We start from the raw sequence: 24,869 nt of genomic DNA on the forward strand, positions 1-24,869 counted from the left end.
CGCCCAGTGGAGCCAGAGGCCAGCTTTGTCCTGTGGCGGTGTTCTTCCCAACAGCCTTTGTTTTTAAAGAGACAAACCCTTCTTTCCTTTTCGCAGTTTTAATCACTGAAAGCGTAAACACCAAACTCTCGGAGGGTGCTCTCTGGGCGCCGGGATTAGCAGATCATTCCCTCAGTTTCTATTTGATGCATTTCCTGGTTTGATTTTTTGTTTTTTACAGTGAGACATATAAAATTCCATTTGGAAATATGAATGTTTAATAAATTAAACAGAAGAAATCCATTTTAAGCAGATTATACCTCATACCTGTGAACTGCTCAGCTGTGCTTGGAGGGGGCTCTCCCTTCTCCGTGCCCGCCCTTCCCACTGGATAAAGGTTTTCTGCCCTCCTGTCCTTGTTGTAGTGAGGTGTTGGGAAGCTTTCTGGGGATGATTTCTGGGCTTCTGGTGACCGGACTGGGGACTCCTATCCTGAATAGAGAGGCCCCACCAGAAACTGTATGTAGAGGGGCATCGAGTGGAAGGTCAGGAGCTCTCTGGGAAAATCTACAGACACCCATCTACCTGGTGAGGGAGTTCATTAGTTTGTTTAGCCAGCCTTGCTTGAGCACCTGCTGTTTGCAAAGCATGCTCCATCCCTAGGGCTACACAGGCGAGGCAGGCAGTGTCCCTCCCTGTGCAGCTCACTGTCTAGTGTGGTTCAGTTCTGTATGGGGGAGGGAGATGGCCAGTGGGGGAAGGCACGGCAACAAAGCAAATAAATGGCAAGTGTGTGGGTATCATATGATTACGTTAAGAAGTTATTTTTATGGTTGGGTTTTTGTTGTTTTGGGGGGGTCATAATAACTGTCTGAACAGATCTGAGGTCATCACAGCCTCACTCAGCTCACCCATCACCTGTGTAACTGAGATGGCCAGGAAGCCACACTTCATTTACACCTGCGAAGGGGTAAGCGTGCCCCAGCAACCCGCCTTACAGTCGGGAAGGGGGCTCCTTGCCTGGAGAGAACTGGAGCCACCTAGGAAATTGCCCTTTTGTGTGGATGGTGATGGTAGCAATGGTTGGCCCAGATGGCCACGGGCCCCTTCTTGCTCTCAGAATTTGTGTTTTGCTCCCAGAGATTTTCAGTGTTTCCTGGGGCTTCCGTGTGTAGCCCGGGTGGAAAACACTGATGAGTTCAATGTCCTCACTTGATGCCAAGGCCAGGGGGTCCTCTTCCTTGTTATGTGCTTCCCTCCTAACTCTCAGACTAGAGTTATCCCCTGACCACTGTGTCCCCCAAGGCCTGCTGCCCCAGGTTACCCCATAAGGGGATTAGCCGTGACCAGTTGGCACTACTGGACCCACAGATGACCCTGCCCTGGCCTCACTGGTCAGCAGGGACAGTGGCGAACCCAGTGTCCGGCTTAGGTGAGGTTCTTCTGGCATTTGCCCCTGCCCTGCCCACATTACCCCTGTCTCCAAGGTGCTTTGTGTACCAGGCAAAGAAGAAATGTCCTTCTTCCAGAAGTACTGATGAGGGTGCCCAGAGCACAGCTCCCACCTTGCCCCTCACTCTCTTGGGGTCCCCCGAATGCTGTCAACTGGGATAGTGATAGAGCTTTGGCCAGCTTTCAGGATGGCTAGGCTGCGGGCCCCATTTTCTCCCAGTCAGCTAGTGTGGGTGGTCAGTCACTGCCCCTGCCCTAAAAGTGGAGCCAGGGAGACTCTTGTGCCTAAAAGACACTTTAGAAATACTGGCCCCCGGTCCTACCTTACCTAGTCCTCTGTCACTACCGTCGCGTGCTTTTCTATGAGACCTTTTCCTCTCTCCTTCTCCCAGTGACATTTCCTTAAGCTTTCAGTGTCTGTGGATTCATTGTAACTACCGCTGTAACCAGCCCTGGGTCCTGGGGGCACACCGTGACTTGCACTCACAGACGAACCATTACCCCTACTGATAAATGGATTAATTTGGTCCAAGTATATATATCCAGATACACAGTCTTGTCATGGATCATGATTCCCTTGCTCAGGCAGAGCTGAACATTTGAAAGGTAATATTCTGAAAAGAGTCTGGAGGCTTTAGGGAGGCCAACTTACATACGAGTATTGAACGTGAACCACATTGGCCTCAAAAGTGCTTGTGGCCAGTGTGGAAGGGCCCAGATGGTAATTGTCAGACAAGATGGGGAACCCGAGGGCTCGGTCTGAGGACCAGACACAGACGCTTCATTGGATGATGTCAGCACCTAATGCTGTTGTTTTGAGGTCCGTCGGTCTCTTACTGGATGTCTGCTTGGTTAATAAGGGGGCATGATATTTTGGTCCAAGGCTAAGTATTCTTGTCAGTCATTAAAATATGCAGACCTTTGCTTGCTAGCTGTGCCTGATGATGAGGAGTTTGCATGGTAATAGGCTTAGTTTATGAGGCAGATTGTGGGGTAAAAAGTGCCTGGTGAAGGCTGGCCTCCTGCCCTTAGCTTTCCCTTCCACTGTACACTTTCTGCAGACGGAAGGCAAAGGGAGAGGTTGTTACATACCTCGGAAGGCGCTAGCAAGGTGGCAGGGGCAAAGATGAGCACCGCCGTGTTACCACCACAGAGCAGGTCCTTGTGGCAGCAAACAAGTCCTTATTTTACGGAGGAAGGTCAGGTGCCACATCTCTGTTTCCATGGTGCCATTTGATGAATTCTTCCCTTGACAATTGAGTGCTGGCCTGTGAACCAAAAGGTCCCCAGTTCAATTCCCAGTCAGGGCACATGCCTGGCTTACGGGCCAGATCCCTACTTGGGGATGCGCAAGGGGCAACTACATATTGATGTTTCTCTCCCTCTCTCTTTCCCTCCCTTTCTCTAAAAATAAATAAATAAAAATCTTTAAAAAAAAGAAAAGAAAATTGATGAAGCCCTTGAATAGTTTTCAGAAATGATCTTTCTGATTGTCTTATTAAAAAGTAAAACATGAAGCAAAAGGTGTCAGGGGAGATGGTCAGAAAAGGTATACACAAAACAAAACAAAAAAACCCATTTGTTTTATTTTTTTGTTGCCCTTGAGAACAAACACATTAGAACATAGTTACAATTGCAGGTTCTTAATCTAAATTTTGTCAACAGCAATACAAAATAGACTTATCCCTCTAATTTTAGTCCCATTTTTTTTCAAGGTAAGGAAAGACCCAGTCAGATTTTTACTGTCTTTCAGCCAAATCACATTCTGTGAAATGATGGTCCTTGTTCATATGAATTCACTGGAAAGTGACTGCCTCGCCCCTGCCCCCCTGTCCCCATGCCAGATGGTCTCAGTTAACTGGGACCTGTTCTTACCTCAGTCAGGTGAAAGAAGCTACACCGAGGAGGCTTTAGCAGGTGTTTGCAATTCTTTTGCAGCCGGAAAGAGTAAATGTATTGTCTAAACAGGCCCCGATATTTATTCTTAGTGGTGGCCGAGAAACTCTCCCAAAGAGTAATGTCTTCCTTGTTTCCAATTCTTTTGAAATCATGGCCATCCAGAGACCATAACTTTTCATTGCTTACTAATGATTTTATTGCATAGTAATTAAGATTTTACTTAATATAGCTTTAAAGTGTAATACTTATCAGCTAATCTGGTGCAGGCCACAATAGTTGAATACCTAACAGTATTATCTAACGCTTGAGGAAAACTGCACAGAGTACCTCAGTTGTATATAATGAGGCACCTTTTTTTTTTTTTTTGTCTTTTGGCGGAAATTGCAGCATAAAAAGGATCAGTCACTTTCCTCATCACCACAAAGCAGCCCTATACGTAGGGAAGCAAGATGGGCCAGGCATTCGGGGCGCAGGCTGGGAAGATGGCAGCCTCTTAAAGACAGCTCTTGTCTCTTATTTTTAATGGACTTTATTTCTTAAGGACAATTTAGATTTACAGAAATTCCCGATCCACTTCACAATGCAGTTTTAACTCCTAGATTTCGCCCCCTCTCTCTGCAGACGTCGCCTCATCTCCCAGAGATCGTCCTTGGAGACCCTGGAAGACATTGAAGAGAACGCCCCGCTACGGAGGTAAGTTCCCGGTACTGCTTTTATGTGTGTTTAAATGGCTTGCCGTGCAAGATCGCCGCCAAAGTTTGCTTTTTTTTTTTTTTTTTAAGTTTTTGATCTACAGAATTAAATTTTTTAAATGACCTTCTGATCCCCAGACTCATAGTTTGGAAACCCTCACCCTGAGGACTCCTTAGAACTAAAAAAACTATTAAATTCTGTTTACACATTGGATAGCCAGTTTGCATGTGACTTTGGGTGCTGTTTTCCTTTCATTTTTGAAAGCTGCTGCTTGATGAAGAGCCCACCGTGGCCCAGCTTTCCCCAGTGCAGTGACACAGCAGTCACAGTCCAGGGCTTCGTTAGGAAGTGCCCACGGTGGCACTGTGGATGGCCAGTTTCTGGGGAAACTGTTAGGAGAGGTGTGAGTGCTCCCTGAGGGCTGAAAGCATTCCATTCTTCCCTTGGGATTACAAAAGTGCTTGCGAGACATCTTTTTTGGGGTGATAGCAATTGCTGAGCTGTGCTGTGCCTCTGACTGGCAGCCCTCCCTCCTCCAATCCTACATCTCTCCACTGGCCCCATGTGGACCAGGGTCCAGCCAGGCCAGCCTTGGAGCAGGAGACAATACCCACACACTGCAGCCTGAGTGGCCTGCACGTGGTTGGGAGAGTCCTCCCCACAGAAAATGCTGAGGCAAGATGGTATGCTGGCTTTATAGGGCATGCATGCAGGTAGCAGAGGGGGAGGCCTGTAAGAGGATGTGCTCCCCTCAACTCGTACCAGCTCATCGGGGAACCCACATCTGCACCCCTTGTGCTCTGGCTGCTGGCCAGGATTTGGGAGTCCCAGGCTCCTTGCTTGGAGCCTGGGAGGGTGCTGACGTGGAAGGAGGACGCTTGCCCTGGAGCCGGCTCCTTCTCTGCCAGGACCCTCACTCCCAGGTTCTAGGTCTCATGCACAGACCACCTGGGTGAAGGATGGAGCGTAGACAGGCCTGGGTCTGGTCACAGGTGTCAGGTGACCCTGAATCTTATCACTGACATTATTCCAAAGAGAAGGCCAGGACCATACAGTTTGATTTCCACCCTTGAAGTCTTTCTGAACACATTTGTAACGTCTGGGCCCTTCCTGGGATGAATGTCGTGCAGCTGCGTGACAAACATGGCGTGGGTGCAGGTGCTCTTCCATATGCCACTGTTTCAAACGCTGGGAGCCGGCCGTTTCCCTGAAGGAGGCCTACAAAACGCTGCATTAAAAGTCAAATGAGGGAGCTGGCTCTGGTCCACAGTAATCAGCAAGAGTGGAGGAGAAACGTTCTCAGGTGGCACCAAGTGGCTTTGGCATTTGAGCAGGTACCGCAAACGGAAAAATCAATGAATAGAGCTGAAAAGCCCCCGGTGTTCCTAAAGGCTTCAAGAAGCCACAGTTGTGAGGGCAGGGTGGTAGCTGTGAGCCAACGGAACCAGGTAAAAAAGAATGTTACTCCCTCTTTACGGACTCTAGGTGGTTAGGGAAGCACTGAGGAGACACTGGGCACCAGGCTCCTGGTCTCCTGCCCCGTCACCCTGTACCACTCAGGACCCACCCAGGCTGGCCCTCTGCTCCTACCCCTCAGGCCTCTTGACAGCACAAACAAGCGGAGTAAAAACGGCTTCTCCCCCTCAACTGTAACTTCATCCAGCTCTTACAGAATACTATGTGTAATTTCCAACAAACATTGTATAAGTATGGCATTTAAAAATAAGTCAGAAATCAAGGGAATTTAGACAGTTTAAGAAGTCTTTATTTTCCCTAATGAGCTCTTTTTTTAAAACATTAAAAACAGTTTAGGAGTCAGGGTACTTCACTTCTTGGCCTGATTCTTCTACTAACTGGTTACGTGGCCTTGGAAATTTACATGGCTTCTCTGGGGCCTCAATTTTCCCATCTGTAAAATGGGAGCGGCAAATTGGCTGATTGCTGAAGTCCTTTCCAGCTCCCCCAGTCTGTGAAATTAATATACCATTACTGACACTGAAGTATTTGGGGAACTGGGGTCGGAAGGCTATTAACCAAACTTGCTTTTAAACTCAGCACTTTGAACAAATGGCTCCAAGGCATCTGTTAAAAAACCTTTTGCATAAGTAAGTGTATCTGTAATCAGTGCTAATAAGAAAGAGCAGATCCTTCATTAAACTTGTTTGTAATTTAATTGTATCCTAATTTAATTTTGCAACACTTAAAATGTATGTTTTTAAATGGATATTTACACATTAATTCAGGCGCTTTCAAAATTAATTCGTTCTTTGCTTAAGCTGCCACAACTTGAGGGCTCAGCCTTCCAGTTTCCTTGGCAATTGTTGCTAACGCCACAGCGCTCTTCAAGCATTTCTGAGGTTCCCTGGTGGTTTAGTTGAATGTTTAAAAAAAAAAAAAAACGCAAGTAAAACAGCTCCTAGAAGGAGGAGCCCACGCAGCTAGAATTGGATGTGCTGGTGTCAATATACAGCGCCTTTGTCAAGTTCTCCTTTTAAAAGTTTTGCTTTTCCTTTGTGCATCACAATTTGTTAGTAAGTTTCCTGTGTCCACTTAAAACTCCAAGGAGTTTTTTCAAGGAGAGGGTTTGTAGACCAAGCCGTTTCCACCTGCCTGGTGGTTACCTAGTCCCCCAGAAATAAGCACCTAGGACTCCCCACTAGGTGTCCAGAAGACCCTCTGTTCATCTGCGGCAAATGTGACCACCATCACCACCTGCCCTGGTTTTCCAGCCTGTCTGGGTTGGTGGGTCCCGGCTGGTGCTCAGTTAAGTGATTACTGCACCCTCTCCTTCTCCTGCTTTGGCTGACACCTACCTACGGCTCCTTTGCTGACTTCCAGTTCTTGCAGAAGCCTGGGGGATTTTGTTGTCAAACCTGAACAGCAGCAGCACCTCTTTCTGCAGGCACAGGAGGCAGGGAGCAGCTCGGGATCATCCCTCGTCTGGTCTGGGGTTGCTACCAGCTTCCCCCCACTGGGCTAGGACTGGGAAGATACCCTCACAGTCTGGCTCACTGTCTCACTCTGGGCCCGCTGTCCCAGACTGGCTGGTCCAGGAACCTCTCCTTTTGGGGGGAAGTGGGGTAAGGATGTGAAGCCACTCCTGAACACTTGGCCCTATCCAGAAACTAACGGAAGCATACCTTTACATACTCAGAGGTTCTCCCCTCTCCAGTGACTACATGTTTCTAGAATCTTCTGTGTGTTAGAGGAGCAGTTGGGGACCTTGAGAGGCTTGCAAACCCAAGCATTAATTTCTGGACGTAGAACTGAGGCAGTTTGGGGTTCTGGGTCTGCTCCAGAGAGCTGCCCCAAGAAGGTAGAATGAAGCTCTACCAGGGGTGTCCAACCTTTTGGTGTCTCTGGGTCACACTGGAAGAAGAAGAGTTTTCTTGGGCCACACATTAAATACACTGTGGTACATAATCACAAAATAATCTCCTAATGTTTTAAGTAAATTTACGATTTTATGTTGGGCCACATTCATAGCCGTCCTGGGCTGCATGCGGCCCGCAGGCCTCAGGTCAGACATCCCTGGCCCTTTGAGCCCAGCAAGACTAAGTCTGGGTCTAGAAACCTAGAAGGGGGAGTGGGATTGGTGGGTGCTGTCTGCTATTCAAACCCTGCCTGAGGTCCACAGGAAACATCTACTAAGTGCCCTCAGGCAGGGCTCTGCAAGTGTTTAAATGCATCTATTTCAAATTAAGGACTCAGGACCCTTAAGAAGGACTGCAGCTTCAACAGTAGAGGGGGCAGGCAGTAATAAAATTTTCACCCTTTGTAGCTAATGTTCTGTTAACCATCACCACACCCGACACATATATATGAATGTTTACAGTATGCACATATGTATGGATGTGCATATTTGTATTTGACCATGTCACGTGACAGTTTATGAGGCTCTTGTGTACATCATCACATTGAATCTCCACAACAGCGCCAGGGAAGCAGTATTACTAGTGATAAGTCGGGGTCCGTAGTGAGTTGGGGGTGGGGCCGGGAGGGCCATGGTGTCTGCCGAAGCATCTTGCAGGGACACACTGGCTGTGGACCCCGCCCTGCTGTAGTGGACATGACCAGAAAGGGCGCTTTCCCTCCTCAAGACCCAAGGGCAGGGGAGCCCCCCTTTCCTGATGAAAGTCACTGAATATCTGATGTTAGTCTTTGCTTTGGCTGGTGCTAATTCACCTCAGTGTGATTGTTTTCAAGTTAAATTACATTTGAAGGTGCTGTTTCTTATGAAAAAAATAATTTTCAGTGCCCTCTGAAAAAGGGCTTCTAGAAAGATTGAGCCTTCCTAGAGGGTGGGTGAGGAGATTTGGGGGGGATGTACACACTGAGGTGCAGACCAGGGGCATTGCCTTACTTCTCTTAAACTGGGGCCTTGAGAGATTTTAGAGATTGGAGTTGCTCTGCAGGCCTGTGGCCCTGTCCGTTCCCTAGTCTTATGCCTGACCTGCCCCACTCCCCACTTGCCCTCAACTACACCTCCTTGTTGGGTCACCTTGTCACTCTTGTACCTGAAGCTTCAAGTTCAACACTGACTGAACTTGGAGAACGGCCCCCGCCCAGACCTCACTGTGGCTTTGGGCAGCTGGGCACAGCTCTCTGTAACTTCCCCTCTGAAATGTAAGTTCTCAGGTCCCCACTTGTGACGGCACAATCAACCCTAGGGGCCTGTGGTTGGAAAGGTTTATAAGTAATAAAATGCAGTAGCCAAAACCAAAATAGAAAAGTCACAAATAGAAAAGTCACAGCTCCCTTTTCAAGAAAAGACTAAACTTCAGACTCTTGTTTGTTGGATTTTTAATTTTTTTTTAAGTTTTTGCTTCTTTTCTTATTGTTGTTGCAGCTGTGTGACTTACAGTTTGCCAGGTAACTTTGAGAAAATACACACAAGCAAGCCCCTTTCAGCCTGTGGTCAGCTCTGGCAGTGCCGCCGTGCAAGCACGTGTCCTAGGTTCCAGGGGGGAGAATTGAATCCAAGTCATTTTGTTCAACCAATATTTATTTTAAATTTATCTTAAAAACAAAAAAGAAGAGCAAAAGCCACAAGCTGGGTCTCTGATTCTTATTCAGAGTAAAGCTGTGACGTCCAGGCCAGTGGAGAATCGAAGGTAGCTCAGGCCAGAGTTTTGCTACCAACGAAAAATGCTTCAGGGCCGTTTTTAAACTGAATTTTCCAGTGTCGTTTCCCCTCTAAGTTCTTTACATTTATAGTTTTCTGTTTCCATTACCTGTGTTGATACAGGAGGGTTCTTTTTGAGATGACAAGAAAGAATAATGTCTTTGGTATCCGGGTAGGTTGTGTTATTATAACTGAGGACAATAGTTTTCATTAGCTGGCTTTTCAGATACCCATATAAATTATTATCAGGATTATCAAGGAAGTTGTCTGTCATTGGGTTTTTTTTAAAGCTTCCTTGCTTCCAGCCGTATTGTCCTCATTATCCTTGGGGTGACTCAAACCATGTGTCTGGTCTTTCCTTCCTGTCTTTGTGTGGAGATGTCTCAGCTGTCCAGCCAGCAACTGACTGTATTTTTGAAATGACTTTGTTTTTCAGATGTCGAACTCTCTCAGGTTCGCCCAGACCAAAGAACTTTAAGAAGATTCATTTTATCAAGAACATGAGGCAACACGATACAAGGAATGGCAGGTACTGCACTGGCCGGAGCCGCCCATCTCAGTGTGGGTGGGGGGGGCCCCGTGGGGAAGGGAGGCGGGGACCGTCTGAATGACCAGACCTCTGCCAAGTGCAGCCCACGCTGCTGAGCTGAACAGGATCTCCTGTAACCGTCCCAAATAGACTATTTCCACCCCGTTCCTGCCAGAATCATCCAAAGAAGTCTATAGGAAATAGTGCTTCCTGACACTGACCAGAGGCGTGGTGAGATTTTTAGATTAACCACAAACTGAATTTTTAATAGTATTCAAATGTATTTTTATAGAAAACTTGGAACGGAAAAACAATTGAGGATTTTTATGTTTTGTTTTTTCCCTCTTATTCTGCTTTGTTGGGTTTTGTTTTCTTTTTTTCACCAGAGCTTTCCCACCAGGGACTGTCCCACCAGGTTTGGGCTTGAACTTGGGTTGTGTGCTAAGTTTGAAGGCTTTTAGGAGAGTGGAGTCACGGCTTTGCCAGCAGATTCTTCCCGGGCACTGATTTACATTCCAGGGCTGCTCACATCTGGAGTGTGTGTTTCTCCAGGAAAGTGCTGGCAAATGAAAATTATTATGGGTGAAAGTTCTGTCACCCTTGACGTTAAAACTCTCCTGGTGGCAAATGCATGTGAATCATTGTTGCTGGAGAGTTGGCGATGGACGTCCGTGGCAGCCTGAGAGCAGCACTGGAACGGAGCTCCGAGACCTCGCGGGTCCCCTGCTGCTCAGGGCCCCTCGTGCCCCTGAGGCAGCTTCTCCCCATTAACCTGTGGCCTGGGTAGTGGCCTTCCCTGAACGGGAGAATTAGAGAGAAGACCACTCTGTTTGGTCTCCTGATTCACACAGACCCCTGAGACTCTAATCGCCACCACATGGAAGTTGCTGAAAGGTCGTTAGAGAATGACTAGGGCCCAGCCTTACTGTCACTCGGTGTAAAGCGCATTGTGCGACCTGAACGATAATGATTACAGTCTTTAAGGTTTCTTTTCTTTACGTTTATACCTACGTTTTAAACCTTAGTTGAATAGAGAACATAATTTTATGGCTATTCAGTGATTTTAGAATAGCAAAATTGAGCTTTCTCATCAAATAATTTTTACATAGTCAGTATATATTCTCATTTTAAGTACAGAGCTTCTAGTTCAAATGTACCCAACTGTCATTTGTCAAACAGAATATTCGGAGTCTCCCTGTCGCCCCCTTCCTCTCACTGTGAGAGTTCTTGTGCCTCGTTCATTTAACCACTGCGCTTTTCTTGTCTTTTGTGGCTCTTAATTACGGAATCCAAACCTTAGTTATGTCAGGTTTAGTATAATTACTCATCATTAATTTCCATTTGTGTTTTTACCCATAATCTCTTTAACCATAAAATAAGCATAGAAAGCCTTTCATTGCTAAGTAGCATCAGTGACAAAGCCAGAGGAGTGGGCTACATGAATAGAACTCCCCACCTCTGAATGCTGTCGAGGATCCAAAGTCGGATAATCACTTGGCATGTTTTGGCAGTGAGAGGATGTAGCTAATAAAAGATTTGGACTAATGCGATTGCCAGTGTACATGACAAAGCTACCTTCCTCGGCAAACCCTTGACCCAGGAACAATATAAACAGTCCGCAAAGCATGCATTTGCTGGCAGTTTTGCTGAGGAATTTTTGGAGGGAGCCAGAAGAGACCATTAGCTTATCTGAAGATCTGCGAACTGGAATTTAGGACAGGAAAGCAAGCTCTCCGGCCTGCTGTGGGAACCACGGGCTGGAGGCTGTGGGGATGGGCAGTTGCAACTGCCCAGGTGAGAACTGCTTTTCTCATGCCAAGGGAGGATGAAAGGATGGGAGGTACTCTCCTACTGCCTCTGGTTTATGAGCAAGGATGGATTGTTCTTAGATGAAAGAAAGAGCCAGGAAGAAAATACCATTTCTGAGGTGACAGAAGGAAATTGTGGTCCAGCTGATGAATGGGAGGATGTGACCCAGCCTTTTGAGAAAGGAAAGGAGAATTGATAGCCCCCATGGCAGCAGGTGGGAGATCGCCCCATGGAGGGTGGCTGGGGACATGTGGATGAGCCCCGCTCCAGCAGTGGTGGGTAGGAGGGGTCCCGGTGTAGCTTTCAGAAGTCCCTACAAAAATTATTTGCCAAGAGAGCTCAACTTTGCTATTCTAAAATCACTGAAGAGCCATACAATTATGTGCTCTATTCACCTAAGGTTTAAAAAGTAGGTATAAACTTCAAGAAAATAAGTCTTAAGGTGCAGTGGCTGGGGAGGGGTCTCCGGTTCCCCCTCCGGTGTCCAGAGGCATATACACAGCACCACACAAGAGAGACACTCCTGCAGCGAGTGTTGGGGTCCCTCGACTAGGGTGCACCTGCCCATGTTGGGGAGGAATGAGGCTTTCCGGAGAAGGCTGGAGGTGTTGGTCAAAGATCTTGAAGGTCTGGACTGAAAACAGAATGGTCCAAGTACTGGTGTTTGCCTCTTCTTGCACCCGGGGGAGAGAGACTGAAATGGAACCTGCTCCAGCCACGACTTCTGCCCCCTCACACACTGCACCTGGCTCTGGACTCTCCTTGTGACTCCTGGCCAGCACAGACCAACCTCTCAGGCTGCAGGCCACACCTGGGCCCGCTTGCTGTTCTGGCTCTGAAGACCCTGGTGATGAAGCTCCTCTGTTCCCCAACCGGCTGACCATGTAACAAAGGCACAAACATCGAGGAGGATTTGGGCTCCCATCTCAGCGAGGACCAGGGGCAGCTGACGTGCCGAGAGGGAAGCATCTGTCTCGACACTCAGTGCTTGACCTGACCTGACCGTTAAGTGCAATGTAAGATTGAAAGAGACAAAGATGATAAAAACTGCAAGCCAAACATGATAAAAGACAATCCTTATGTTACTGGAAAAACAAAACAAAAAACCTAAGTCAGCCTCATGATCGTAGGTCAGGGTAGCTGCTCAGAAATAACCCTTGGGGCCTTGGCCATCCCCGTGTTCACCTCGTTCTGTCTGCAGCATGAGACTAATCCCAGCCGGCGTGTGAAGCGGAAGTGAGCCTCTTCAGTGGAAGGCGTGGTGCTGATGGAGGATGGAGTCTACTTCAAGCAAAAATAGTCTTCATCTGTTTAGAACCAGTGAATTCCAAGAGGCTGGATTGGGGACCTGCTAGAAGGCTTTGTGTGTGGCTGTCATGCAGAGAACCAACCTGAGGTGGGCTGGAGCTATGCCCTGGGCCAGTTGGAGCTGAGGGGGGAACAAGTATGCCAGTGGCAGGCCCAGCGGCGAAAGCTTCGGCTTCACTGTTACAGCCAGACGGGTGATGAGTTCTGTGCTGGCCCCGCTGGGCACTGCCTCTCCTAGCCGGCAGGGGAGGCAGCGATGGGAGTTAGAACTCCTGTGACTCCAGTTCTTTTTCTACCTGAACACGAAGACAGGTTGGCAGTGGGGGAAGTCATGTCGGACGTGGTAGTTGGAAAAGAAAGCAATGCATAGCTGGGTTTTTGGATGCCAGATCTCAGGAAGTTCAGACTAAGAAGTGGATTCTTGTGGCAGCGACCGTATTGTCAAAAGGAGTTATAAAGTTAGGAATATCATAAGGTAATAGTGGGTGTATGTATTGAGGGCTCGCAGGGCGCCAGCTCTCAGTACTCGATAGGCTTTGTTTCATTAACTCAAGTCAGTGTTTGAGGAAATGAGTGGAAAGACCTTTTAAATGAGTTTCAGTATTTAGAACTATATCTTCAAAAATGGAAAGAATTTAGAAATACACATATCCTTGAAACAGTCTTATGAGGAGGCTGTTATTATTGCTGCGTTAGGCAAAATAAGGTCCCCACGCACCCCACGCTGCCAAAGATGTCATGTCACATCCCCAGGACCTGTGGACATGTCAGGTTGCGTGGCAGTGGGGGGTTAACGTGACACGTGGAGTTGGGATTGCTGATCAGCTGCCCTTAAAGTGGAGGGATCATCCTGGAGTATCTGGGTGGGCTTGCTGGAATCACGAGGGGCCTTAAAAGTAGAAGAGAGAGACAGAAAGTCAGAGTTAGGGTGACGCATTGCTGGCTTTGAGGATGGAGAAAGGGGCCATGGGCCACGGAATGTAGCAACCCCTAGAAGCTGGAAACGGCAAGATGCTCTTCGAGAACCTGCAGTGGGCACCAGCCCCACTACCCCTTGACTTTAGCCCCGTGAGACCCCTTTCGGAGTCCTCACCTCCAGAACTAGAAGAAAATAAATTTGTGTTACTTGAAGTCCCTAACTTTGTGGTAATTTGCAGCCATAGGAAACTAATGCACTCCTCACCTCGATTTTCATAGGTGGAAACTGGAACACGGAGCCAGAAAGTGGGGGGTGGACTGTAGATCCGGGCATCAGATTCCAAAGCTCCTCCTCATACTTGAAGGGAGGGGTGGGGAATTAAAAGTCATACACTGTAAGACAGCATGTTGTAGTGGATTTTGAGAACACTCTGCACTGAATTCTGATTTTTAATAATCATTAGCGTAAGGCCAAGGACTGATAAAAGAATGGCAAACATGTGGGAATACTGTGAGGAAGACTCAAGTCCAGAATGAACCAAAGGCTGATAGAAAGGAAAGAAAATTGGAACCTTTGTACTTTGCTGATGAGAATGTAAAGTGGTGCAGCCATTGTGGAAAATAGTTCCGCAGTTCCTCAGACAGTTAAACATAAAATTACCATCTGACCCAGCAATTCCCATGCTAGGCGCATACCTAACGTAATTGAAGAGGAGCTCAAGCAGATCCTTGTAGCCAATGTTCATAGTACCATCATTCACAATAGCAAAAGGTGGAAGCAACCCAACTGTCCATCGGCAAATGAATGGATAGACAACATGTGGCATACACGCAAGGGAATATCATGCAGCCACAAAAAGCGAAGAGGTGCTGATACATACTACACTGTGTATTAACCTTGAAAGCATTCTGTTGACTGAAATAAGCCAGACACAAAAGGTCACATATTTCAGGATTCCATTTACACAAAATACCCAGAGTAGGTAAATCCACAGAGCAGATGAGAGGTTACCAGAGCCGGGGTATAAAGGGAGTTGTTGCTTACTGGTTGTAGAGTTTCTGCGTGGGGCAAAGGCAAAGTTTTGGAAATAGTCGTGATGGTTGTTCAGCATTGTGCATGTGCTTAATAAGACTGAATTGTACACTTAAGTGTGGCTAAATGGCATATTTTCTGTTATATATACTTCATTCCAATGAATAAATAAAATTCCACTAATAGCCATGGGGCTTTTAAGTCCACAGTCAGGAGACGGATGGAGGGGATGATGAGTTTCTAGGGGTTGACAGTGTAAGGAGAGACTAAATGTCAGGTTTTGGCCTAGTTTTAGATTATCTAACGAGTAGAACTGTAGACTTTAAACAAAACGGTGGGCAGGGCACACAGTGGGCGCTCCATGAGTGTTTGTGGGATACTTGATGGGCGGGGCACACAGTGGGTGCTCCATGAGCGTTTGTGGGGTACATGAGTGAAGAAGCCTTTTAAGTGAGGTTCAGTCTTCAGGACTTGATCCCAGGGAGTAGAAAGAATTTAGACATACAAGCAGTCATTAAAACTCCACGGAGAATCAAAGTTCTAAGTTGAATGCTCGACAAATATGGCCTTTAAAAAAGTCAAAAAGAGAACATAATAGCAGAGAGTAAGTTCTAACAATTGCAGACTAGCAAGCCCAGAGCTGATCGCGGGCAGACTTCCAGACTAGATGGTTGAACAGGTGTTTTGGGTGCTTTTAGGAAAGAGTGGAGGTTGCTAACAATCAATATGACTTCCCTGAGGAGCAGATACGTTCACTCCATCTGCTTGTCGATGGGATAACTAGGTTAGTAAATAGGGGGCTGCGGTGGACATGCCGTGGATTTGAGCAGCACGTCAGACTGCTCCTCATCACAGCGAATCCCCGTGGGTGGAAAGATGAACAGGGGGCTGGGCGGTGGTGAGGCTGCAGAACCTGCAGGCCGCTGAAATGTGTTAGCCAATTGTCTCAAGCCCGAAGGGGAGTTTAAGAAAAATAGCCCATGGTTTTGCCTCGAGCATTATCTCGTCTTTGGAGTGAAGGCCGTAAGCCTCGCGGCGGGCCTCGTGGAAGAGCCAACGCTGAGGGGGAGGATGGTGTGTTACAAGGGGAGCCAGCCCTCAGTCACTCCAACAGCTGGAAACCGAGGCCCAGAGCACCGAGACTAAATTCAGCAGGGATAAATGATTTACAGCACAGGATAGAGACTTTTCAGGAGCTCATGTGAAAAAACATCTTGGAATTTAGATCAGCCGTGTGTTCCAGAGGTGAAACTACTCCTCTGTAGGTGTAACTACAGGCTGAGCTGGTCAGCCTGTCCTGTCACAGACACGTTGCCACTTTGCACCCAGCAGGGGTCAGTTCCGTCCCTCGTGTTTTGATCAGCGTGAGGGTTGTGTTTTAAGACACTGGATTTGTGTTGGGATGGCCCTGTTGCAGCGGACTCAGATTTTCTGAGCCCCTCCCCTGGGGAAGGCAGGAGGGAAGACCTTCTGTCTCAGTTCACTGAACCACCTGTGTATAAACGACCATTTTTCTGGAAGGAGACCTGTGTGCAGAGAGAAAGTCCTGATAAAGCAGTTCCTGAACTATGGAGAGTGCAGTGACACCTGCGTTTCATCCATTCAGCTCTGCGGGTCCTAAGTGAGGGGATGGGTGTGTCTGTGAATAAAGCAAACAAAGGCCCTGCTGCGAGGAGTCAGGGGCGGCTTGGGAAGGCAGACGTCAAACAAGTAAACATACCCTGTCAGAGATGGGGCAGGTCTGCCATGGAGGAAAACTGAAGCGGCCGTGGGGTTGGAGGCAGAGCTGTGGCGGGCCAAGGCTTCCTTTGAGCAGAGGTCTGAGGGAGGCGAGGAACTAACCCTGTGCAGGGAATTACGTTCAAGTTTGAGGGAACAGCAGTCACACAGCCTCTGAGGCCAGAAAGTATGGGGTGTGCCTAAGGAACAATAGAAAGGCCAGTGTGGATGGAGGAGGAGGCGAAGGAGGTGAGTCCTGAAGAGCCGTGGGAGGGTGGATTGTGAAGGTGTGTGCTTTTACTGTGAGTGAGGTGCAAGCTATGAGGGCGCCGAGCAGAGGACTGTGGTCTGCTTCGCCCGTGCAGATGGACGCTGTTGAGAAGCTTGCAGACTACATGTGCTTGTTGCTTCTTTTCAACCTGTGCAACATGTAGGAAATAAAACAAATCACGAGGGAAGGTCTAGGGTTTGGACAGAGTCCTCCCTTGGCGGTTCTATTTCAGTTCTCAGGCCTGGTAGCCTGGGGGAGACCAGACCTCGGTCCCCACCGGTGGTGTGCAGCAATCTGAGAAAACCATGAAAACTTTATGAACCTTGGAAACATTGTGGGGACTGAAAAAAGCCAGACACAAAGTGGCAGTCCACTCGGGGCCAGGGCCTCACCGCAGGAACCAGCCACCAGTGCTTTTCCGGAAGAGCAAGCAGGAGAGGACTCAAGAGGGGACCTCCTCACTTCTGTGACAGCACGCTCAGCTTGCTGCCTCCTGGATTGTGTCCCCCGCAATCTTACACTGAGTCTCAACCCCTACTACCTCAGAATATGACCTTATTTGGATATAAAGTCATGATGTAATTAGTTAAGATGACATCATCCTGGAGCAAGCTTGGCCCCTATATGACGGTGTCCTTATAAAAGGGAGACATGTAGATACCTCCCCCATACACACAGAATGCCATGTGGCCGTGTGAAGCTTGGCACTGTGTTGTCACAAGCCTAGGTACTACCAGAAGCTGGAACAGATCCTGCCCTATAGCCCTATAGCGTCCGTCAGAGGTCCCTGTCAACATCTTGCACTGGGACTTCTGGCCTCCAGAACTGTGAGACAGTCCATTTCTATGTGTAAGCCATTCAGCATGTGGCACTTCGCTGTGGCAGCCCCAGCAAACTCACACACTCCCTTATCCTCTCTCACTACAACTGTGAACTCTGCTACCTTAGTCCCTTGCCTCTTCTCCCTCCACTCCCTGTCGCTGGGGAAGCTCATCCACACCATGGCTTCAGTCACTGTCACCACCTTAACCAGTCCCAGGCCTCCTGAGCCCCTGGACCAACTCCCTCCCAGGCTCAGGTGGCCTTTCAGGAGCTGGCCTGCCAGCCTCGCCGGTGTCTACACTCCTCCACCCCCGAGCCACCTCCAGCTATGCTGAATTATTTACAGTAATTGCTTGGTTAGGGGGAGAGGTTAGTAAGCACTGGAAAAAAATACCCACAAAAATTACATACGTAGTTTAAATTGTGTGCTTTAACTTAAGGCATATTGTTGATCATTCATTAAACAGGGGGTTTTATTGTAGTTGTTTTTTCTTTTAGATTTTATTTATTTTTAGAGAGAGGAGAAGGGAGGCAGAAAGAGAGAGAGAGAGAGAGAAACATCAATGTGTGGTTGCCTCTCACACGCCCCTCCACCCCACAACCCAGGCATGTGCCCTGACTGGGAATTGAACTGGTGACCTTTGGTTCGCAAGCTGGCACTCAATCCACTGAGCCGCACCAGCCAGGGCAACAGTTGTTTTTTTGTTTTGAGGAGGTTTTTGATGCCAGGCCTTTACTTTGCATATAGGCTCACCCACAGGGTCCGTCCCGTGGCATCAGCCTCACGTGTCATCTCACCTGCCCACTGCTGCCATGTCCAGATTGGACTTCGACAAGTGACCAAGGAGTCTAACTGCAAAATTCTTCTGGGTTTTTACAAGTTTTTCTTCCCATACCTCAAATGCAAATTTGGGGGGAGTGACTTGCCTTGTTTGACTATTTTCTAAAGCATTCGGCACTGTTCTTTGTAGAAACAGCATTTCTCCCTTCCCCCCACATCTCAGTAGTTTGTGCAGTCTTTCCTGAAAGAGATCGAGTGTGAGTAACGAGGACAACTGGTGGAAACATTTTGGGGTCACGTATATCTGTCACGCAGAAGTGCTGGACTCACTGCGAGTATTCTAGAGAACAGCCTCCAGCCTGGGCCGGAGTGTGCCGTGGGTGTTGGTCAAACTGATTACAGAGACTCAGGAAGAGAGTTTTATTGCGTGCTCAAGTTCTTGAATAGGCCTTCTGCTCCTTCTCCTCCCAGCCTTGACTCATACCCATTCCTCTGCCACTGCATCTTCTGCTTGTAGCCTCATTGCCATGTATCCCTCCTGCCTCAGCTAGGCTGTCACTTCCTCCAGGGAGCCCACCTTGCCTCCCTCAGGCCAGGTTAGCTGCCCCTTGATGTGCTCTGTCTACAGTGCCCTCTGCTGCTCCCGACCAATCACACCCCTGTGTGAATGTCTCCCACCCAGCCACGAGCTTTGTAAGGATGGAGCCCTTGTCTGTGCAGGTCAGTATCCAATTCCCAGCTCCAGCACCCTGTCAGGCACAGAGTGCGTGCTCAGAAAATATCTGTGGAAGGGAGGGAAGAGGAGAGGAATATAACTTGTTTCTCAGAAGTCTCCCTCCACCCCCTGCATTGTAGGATAAGGTCCCCTTCAGCAGGCAGGGAAGGCCTGTACTGTCCTAGTAGTAATCTTAGCCGTCCTGGAAGTGGCCGTGGGGACGGCGGTGCAACGAGCAGTCCTGATACACCTCCCCCTGACGGCAGTGCCACAACTTGGACCTGTGGCTATTAGCATAGATCTGCAGGAGCATTTTCCTGCCTGATTTGTGCCAGCTGTATGCTCTCAGCCCCCTCACTCTGACGCCCTGTGCGGCCTCACTCAGCACTGTGTTGGTCACGTTTCCCTTCATCCTGGGCCCTCCGTTCCCTGTTGGGATCCTACTCCTCCTCCAGGACCTGGCCCAGATCCCAAGCGCCCGCCCCAGGCTCCAGGCCCACCTGCTCAGGCCTCTGGGTCCCTCCACTCCACAGGCTCCTTCCCTCCTCCCAGCTCCGTACACGGGAATACTACCGTCTCCGTGCACCAGCAGTGCAGCGCGAGCGCACGGAGCACCTGCTGAGCGGGTGATGTGTGAAACTGAGCGACCCTGGGAAGGAGTGACCACGTGCCAGCTGTGCTTGCTTCCTACGGCTGCCCGACAAAGTACCGCAAACGGGGTCGCTTAAAACAACAAAATGTGCCCTCTTGTAGCTCCGGAGTCCAGAAGTCAGAAGCCAAAGTGTCTTCAGGGTCACACAGCCTCTGAAAACTCTAAAGGAGCATCATTTCTGGCCTCTTCCAGTGTCTGATGGCTGCCGACAATCGATGACGTCCTTGCCTGTTGTCCACATCACTCCAGCCCCTACCTCTCTCATCACGTGGCCTTCCTCCCCTCTGTGTGTGCCTGGGCTTCTCCACGTCGCTGTCCTCCATATATCCAGTCATTGGATCTGAGGCCTGCCCTAGCCCAGTATGACCTCATCCTAACATGATTACATCTGCAAACACCCTATTTCCAAAAAAAGCCCCATTCACAGGTTTGGGAGGTTAGGACTTCAACATGTCTTTTTAGGGGACATAGTTCAGCCCATGACACCAGTATTTTTAAGTGTGTTCTTTTCTACTTCCTGGGCACGTAGGGAATGAATTACAGAATTAGTGCATTTCTACCTGTATGCCCAGTACTTAATGTGGATCCCCCAGCCCCTGGACACCCCTGGGCCATGTTCACACATCGTTATACTCAGCTGCCATTGCTGTGAATGTGGTTTTCTTTGCTCTAACTTTGAAGTTGGTTGCTTATTTTCATGTCCTTAAGAGAATATTTCTGGTCTAATGGAATATTCCACCTGGAAGAGCTCAGACCTTCTCACAGCCAAGAGAGACTCCTCAGGGTTTTGGAAATAGGACAAGACGCCAGTTTTTGGCGGAAGAGCGAGCACTTAAGAGTCCTGGATGGCTCTGGACGCTGCCTGCTCAGACATTGTCAGCACCAGGCTGAGGGGTTGAAAACAGATTTAGTGAAAGTGGTCTGCGGCGTTCTGTCAACTGTGGGGACCCTCTTGCCCTTCCTGGCTGTTCTGAGCACCCCGGCGTCTTGTCGGCAGAGCCCCAGCTTTGTGGCCTGAAGCTGCAAGTTCCCTCATACCAGAAGCACTTTCCTAAGCACGGAAGTGAGGCCAGGCTTATGAAGAAGAAAGTTAGCCGGTATTCCAGCTGCAGAACATGCTCAGTGCTGCCTGAAAGGGTTTGGAAAACGCTGCGGATCCAGGGGGAGCCCTGTCCATGTGGGCGACTGTACTGCGGAGCCTTCTCTTTCACCTTTTTTCCCCTCCTCTGACAGATTCTTGTGTATGGAAATGTGATCTTTATTTCCCTAAAGACCTGTCTCTCTGGAGTTAATTCTTCTTTTGAAGTCATAATCTTTTGTGTCATGCTTTCTGGTCACCTTGACTCCAAGGAATCCCCGAGTGTCACATGGGGAGAATTGTGTGGGCTGTGGCATGCCATGGAGGCGTGAAGGCGGTGGCTGCAGTGGCTGGGGGTGAAGACATGGAGGTGGTAGGTCTCAGAGCCCATTGGAAGTGGCGTTTGGCTGTCTTACATCATCTTCACTAGCCTCTGATCTACTTCTTTCGCAAATGCACAAGCGCTCAGAGGAGGCCAACGAATCTGATTTTCTTGTGCCTGTCCCTGATGCTCATAAAGAGCAAAGCTGCAAATTCACACGAACCCTCCAGGTTCTGGACACCGTGGTTGGTCTTTAGATTCACACTGCTCAGAATTGCCGGTGTAGGAAGCAGAAGACTCAAGCTTGCCACATGTTGATATTTGCCTTCTCTGGCTAAGGCCTGACATCCCTCCCAGATTCCACAGCTACTTCAGGAAAAATGTAGGATGTGTTCTCGGCAGCTCTGTTAGCTATTTCCAGCTCCTTGTGTCTTGAACTGCTGCAGACCCATTGTGAGGCTGGTAGGCGCATCTCTGCTCTGAATTGCCCCTCTCATCCTTGCAGAAAGTGATAGGCTATGGGATGGCAGAGACTGAGAGTGGAGGCAAAGTGCCCAGAGATGTGGTGCTCCCTGCTGACTCATCCCACACCCAGCTGCTTGAGAATGGCCAACCGGAGAAGTACCAACCCCACTAGAATTGCTGGGAAGCATTCGATATTCATAGATGCTAAACTTGACCTGTACATTAGAATAACATGTTTTTCTGCAGGAGACTCATGTTGTCAACCTCTCCTAGACCTAACTGGCGAGGACCACACAGTGCAAGCAGTCATTTAGCAGAACAATGCAGCTCATTTACTAATGGACACACTGTGGTTAAAACTTTGGAAAGCATGCTTACATTTCACAGGCATTTATAGTCTCATTTTCTTGTTCTATTAAAATGTCCAAACAAGTTCAGTGTGTGGGAAGGAAGGACACATTAGCACTAAATAGCAAAAAGTCAGTACGCTAAGCCAGATGAGTTTGTTCAACACATTCCTTCCTCTGTGTTGCAGAAGACGTGGATGTCGAGTGACATGGGGAAGAAGGAGGCATTCCAGGTTTTTCTCCTGGGTGGACTGCAGGGTTTGGGGGTGGGAGTAGGTGTGGAGAACCTCCATCCTTCCATCTGGAAAGGGGCCCAGGCCGAGCAGAGTGGGAATACAGAGGCACCCAGGGCTGCAGCAGCTCTGATGTCATGGCTGTTGTTGTGATCGGTCACCCTCTGTCCCGACTCCATGCTTGGGCTGGTGACCTGCAGACAAGGCTGGGAACTCACCCTCAGAAAGCTGGGTGAAGGAAGACTTCCTGGGGTCCAGTGTGCCCAGTGCAACCCACAGGAGCAGACTTTGCAGAATTAGAGAAGAGCAAAGCATCAGCACACATAGGGGGGGTAAAGTCCATGGCCAGCTGCGCCTGCTAGTGCGTCACTTTCATCACATTACTTGCTTGTGTTTCCTTAGGTAAAGTGTTTAGAATCTGGCACCCACTTGCTTACTAAGTATTAGCTATTATTACGTCTGCTGAAGTGACTTGACACGGGCATGGCAGCGTCAGCTCTGTTGCTGGTTTCCATGAGTGAGACCAGGGAGCCAGGCTGGTGTTTGGCAGGCTGGTGTGCTCACGATTTACTTAACCCTTGGCCTTCAGGCTTTGGCAGTCCACTCTGGCCAGGACGCCATGACCCTGCAAAAGTGACCAGGGCTTCGGCTGCAGAGTCTGATGAGAAATACCTCCCTTGAGAGGGGAGAGGCACCTCTGTGTGCATGCTCTATGTTTGTGGACAGGCTATGCATGTCGTCCTTCAGCCACCCTTAGAGCACGGCCTAGCATGTCTGAGCAGGCCTGTGTGTTTCAGCACAGAGGTCGAAGAGGTTCTCCATCTAAGTACTATGCTGGTAAAACTTACCTCAACCCAAGAAGGCAGTCCCCACTGAAAGCATTCAGTAGTTCCTATCCACTGAATGCATGTACTTGCAGAGTTCCGAAGGCAGTCCTGTACTCTCATTTACTCTTTGCAACATTCCAGTAACACAGTTACTAATTTTATCCTATTTTTTATATGAGGAAACTGAGGCTCAGAAGAGCTAGTAAGCTGCCTGAGTCATACGAAGGTATCCACAGTGGTACTTGAAGCTGGGAGTGTGGCTTTGGTCCTGTCAGCCACTGTGGACACGAATCCCTGTGGAATAAACAGGCAGCTGCAGTCCTGTCCCCCCCGTGACGGGTACTTGGGTGCTGCTCCGAAGCACAGTGCTGCCCAGACTGTGTTTATGGAGGGGCTGCCACATGCTAAGCCTTGGACTGTCATCTAGAAGAGGAGAGCAGCAAAATGAGCAGCCTTGTGATCAGTCCTCTCCTGAAATGGAAATAAGGACCGGAAGCAGCTCCCAAAAAAAGGGAATGAGTAACTCAATGAAGGGGGAATGCATCCTGGGGAGGTGACTTTCTGAACTAGCCTTTGAAGCATAAATAGGAATTCACCAAGCGCACCACGTAGGCGCAATAGGCAAAAGAAATTGCATGCAAAGGACAGAGGTGCGAAACAGCAGGGGATTTTAAGGTGGGAAGTGCAAGTGCTTTAGTGTGATGGTTCGTAGGGCACAGGAAGAAACACCGTGTGTTAAGACCAGAGAGGAGAAAGCTGGAAAACAGAGGGCCCATTTGCCAGGACAGGGAATCTGACTTTATCCTGAGCCGGTGAACAACTTAATATCACAGTTTTAAAACAAAGGACAGAATCCCCAAACCTCAATGGAATTAGTAGTGCTGTTTCTCCCCGGTTGTATTATCACGATTATTGAAAGAAAAGATCACAAAAGTCCATGCTGTCCCGTTGCCATCGCACTGAAGAATGCTGTTTTTCCATTTTTTTTCCATCAGTAATTCTCTTTCGCAAATGTTATTCTCAGATGCCAGGATAAGTACTTTTGAGAGGTTTTTTTTAATGTTTTTTTAAATGGCCTTTGATTGCATAAGAGCATCATGTAGAACCATTTCCAGTGGTATCTTTATAGCAGGAATGGAGGCTAGGACTGATTATGTAATTGTTCCCTCGATTTATTCTCAGAACCTAACACGCTGCCAGCATATTTAAAAAAAACCCTAATGATCATAACGGCATCTGAGTGTCTTTCCTACTTAATGCTTTCTGGCACCATTGCTCTCGCACTGTGTACTGTAGAGTAGAAATCAGTGGTTTAAATGTGGCCCGAGGTTGGCTCGACCCTGGGTGCACGGGACCCGGAGCTGTGTCTCTCCATCTTGCACGTGTAGCCCACGGCCAGCAGATCTCACGGGAGAGAGGATTCGTGTATACTCGACAGAGACCCTCGCCAGTGTCTCGCATGTTACCATTTGGATAAGGAGAGGCAGCGTGTGCTGCTGTGCTGAGGTTGCATTTGGCAAGGAGCTCGGAGTACCATCTGTCAGAGGAGGTGGTGGGAGTGTGCAAATACTGCTGTGAATTCCATGAATGCTTAATTGCTAGAGATTTTTTTTTTAATTTAAAAGTTTTTGCATTTAGTTTGTTTGTTCTTTTGTTATTTTTTAGAATAGTCCTTATCAGTGGCAGAAGATCCTTCTGTAGTATATTTTCAGTGCTGCCATACCGCGACAGCGCCCACGCCGGGTATGTATATGCATGCTTGCTGTGTAGCTCTCTGGGTGGAAGGCTGTGACCCCCTGTGTGTAATGATGTGCTGCCCTTCCCATCCCAAAAACACTTGCCTTGCTCTGATGCTGGAAATTCGGTATTTACACACTTGAAAGAAAAAAAAG

The 24,869-nt window shown here is 48.5% G+C and overlaps 1 protein-coding gene across 2 annotated transcripts in view; it reads left to right on the plus strand.

The window, feature by feature from the left end:
* CABLES1 (Cdk5 and Abl enzyme substrate 1) overlaps window positions 1–24,869 on the plus strand; it is a 100,467-nt gene that overhangs the window by 38,600 nt on the left and 36,998 nt on the right. The window contains exons 2-4 of one of the 2 annotated variants that reach the window (XM_024580173.4): window positions 3,952–4,023; window positions 9,585–9,677; window positions 24,643–24,720. In XM_024580173.4, coding sequence (XP_024435941.3) covers window positions 3,952–4,023; window positions 9,585–9,677; window positions 24,643–24,720 — 243 coding nt within the window. The remainder of the gene's footprint in view (window positions 1–3,951; window positions 4,024–9,584; window positions 9,678–24,642; window positions 24,721–24,869) is intronic. The other variant, XM_053912853.2, reaches the window with a different exon arrangement.

This window comes from Desmodus rotundus, chromosome 10 (genome assembly GCF_022682495.2).
Source record: "Desmodus rotundus isolate HL8 chromosome 10, HLdesRot8A.1, whole genome shotgun sequence".
NCBI classification, from domain to species: Eukaryota; Metazoa; Chordata; class Mammalia; order Chiroptera; family Phyllostomidae; genus Desmodus; species Desmodus rotundus.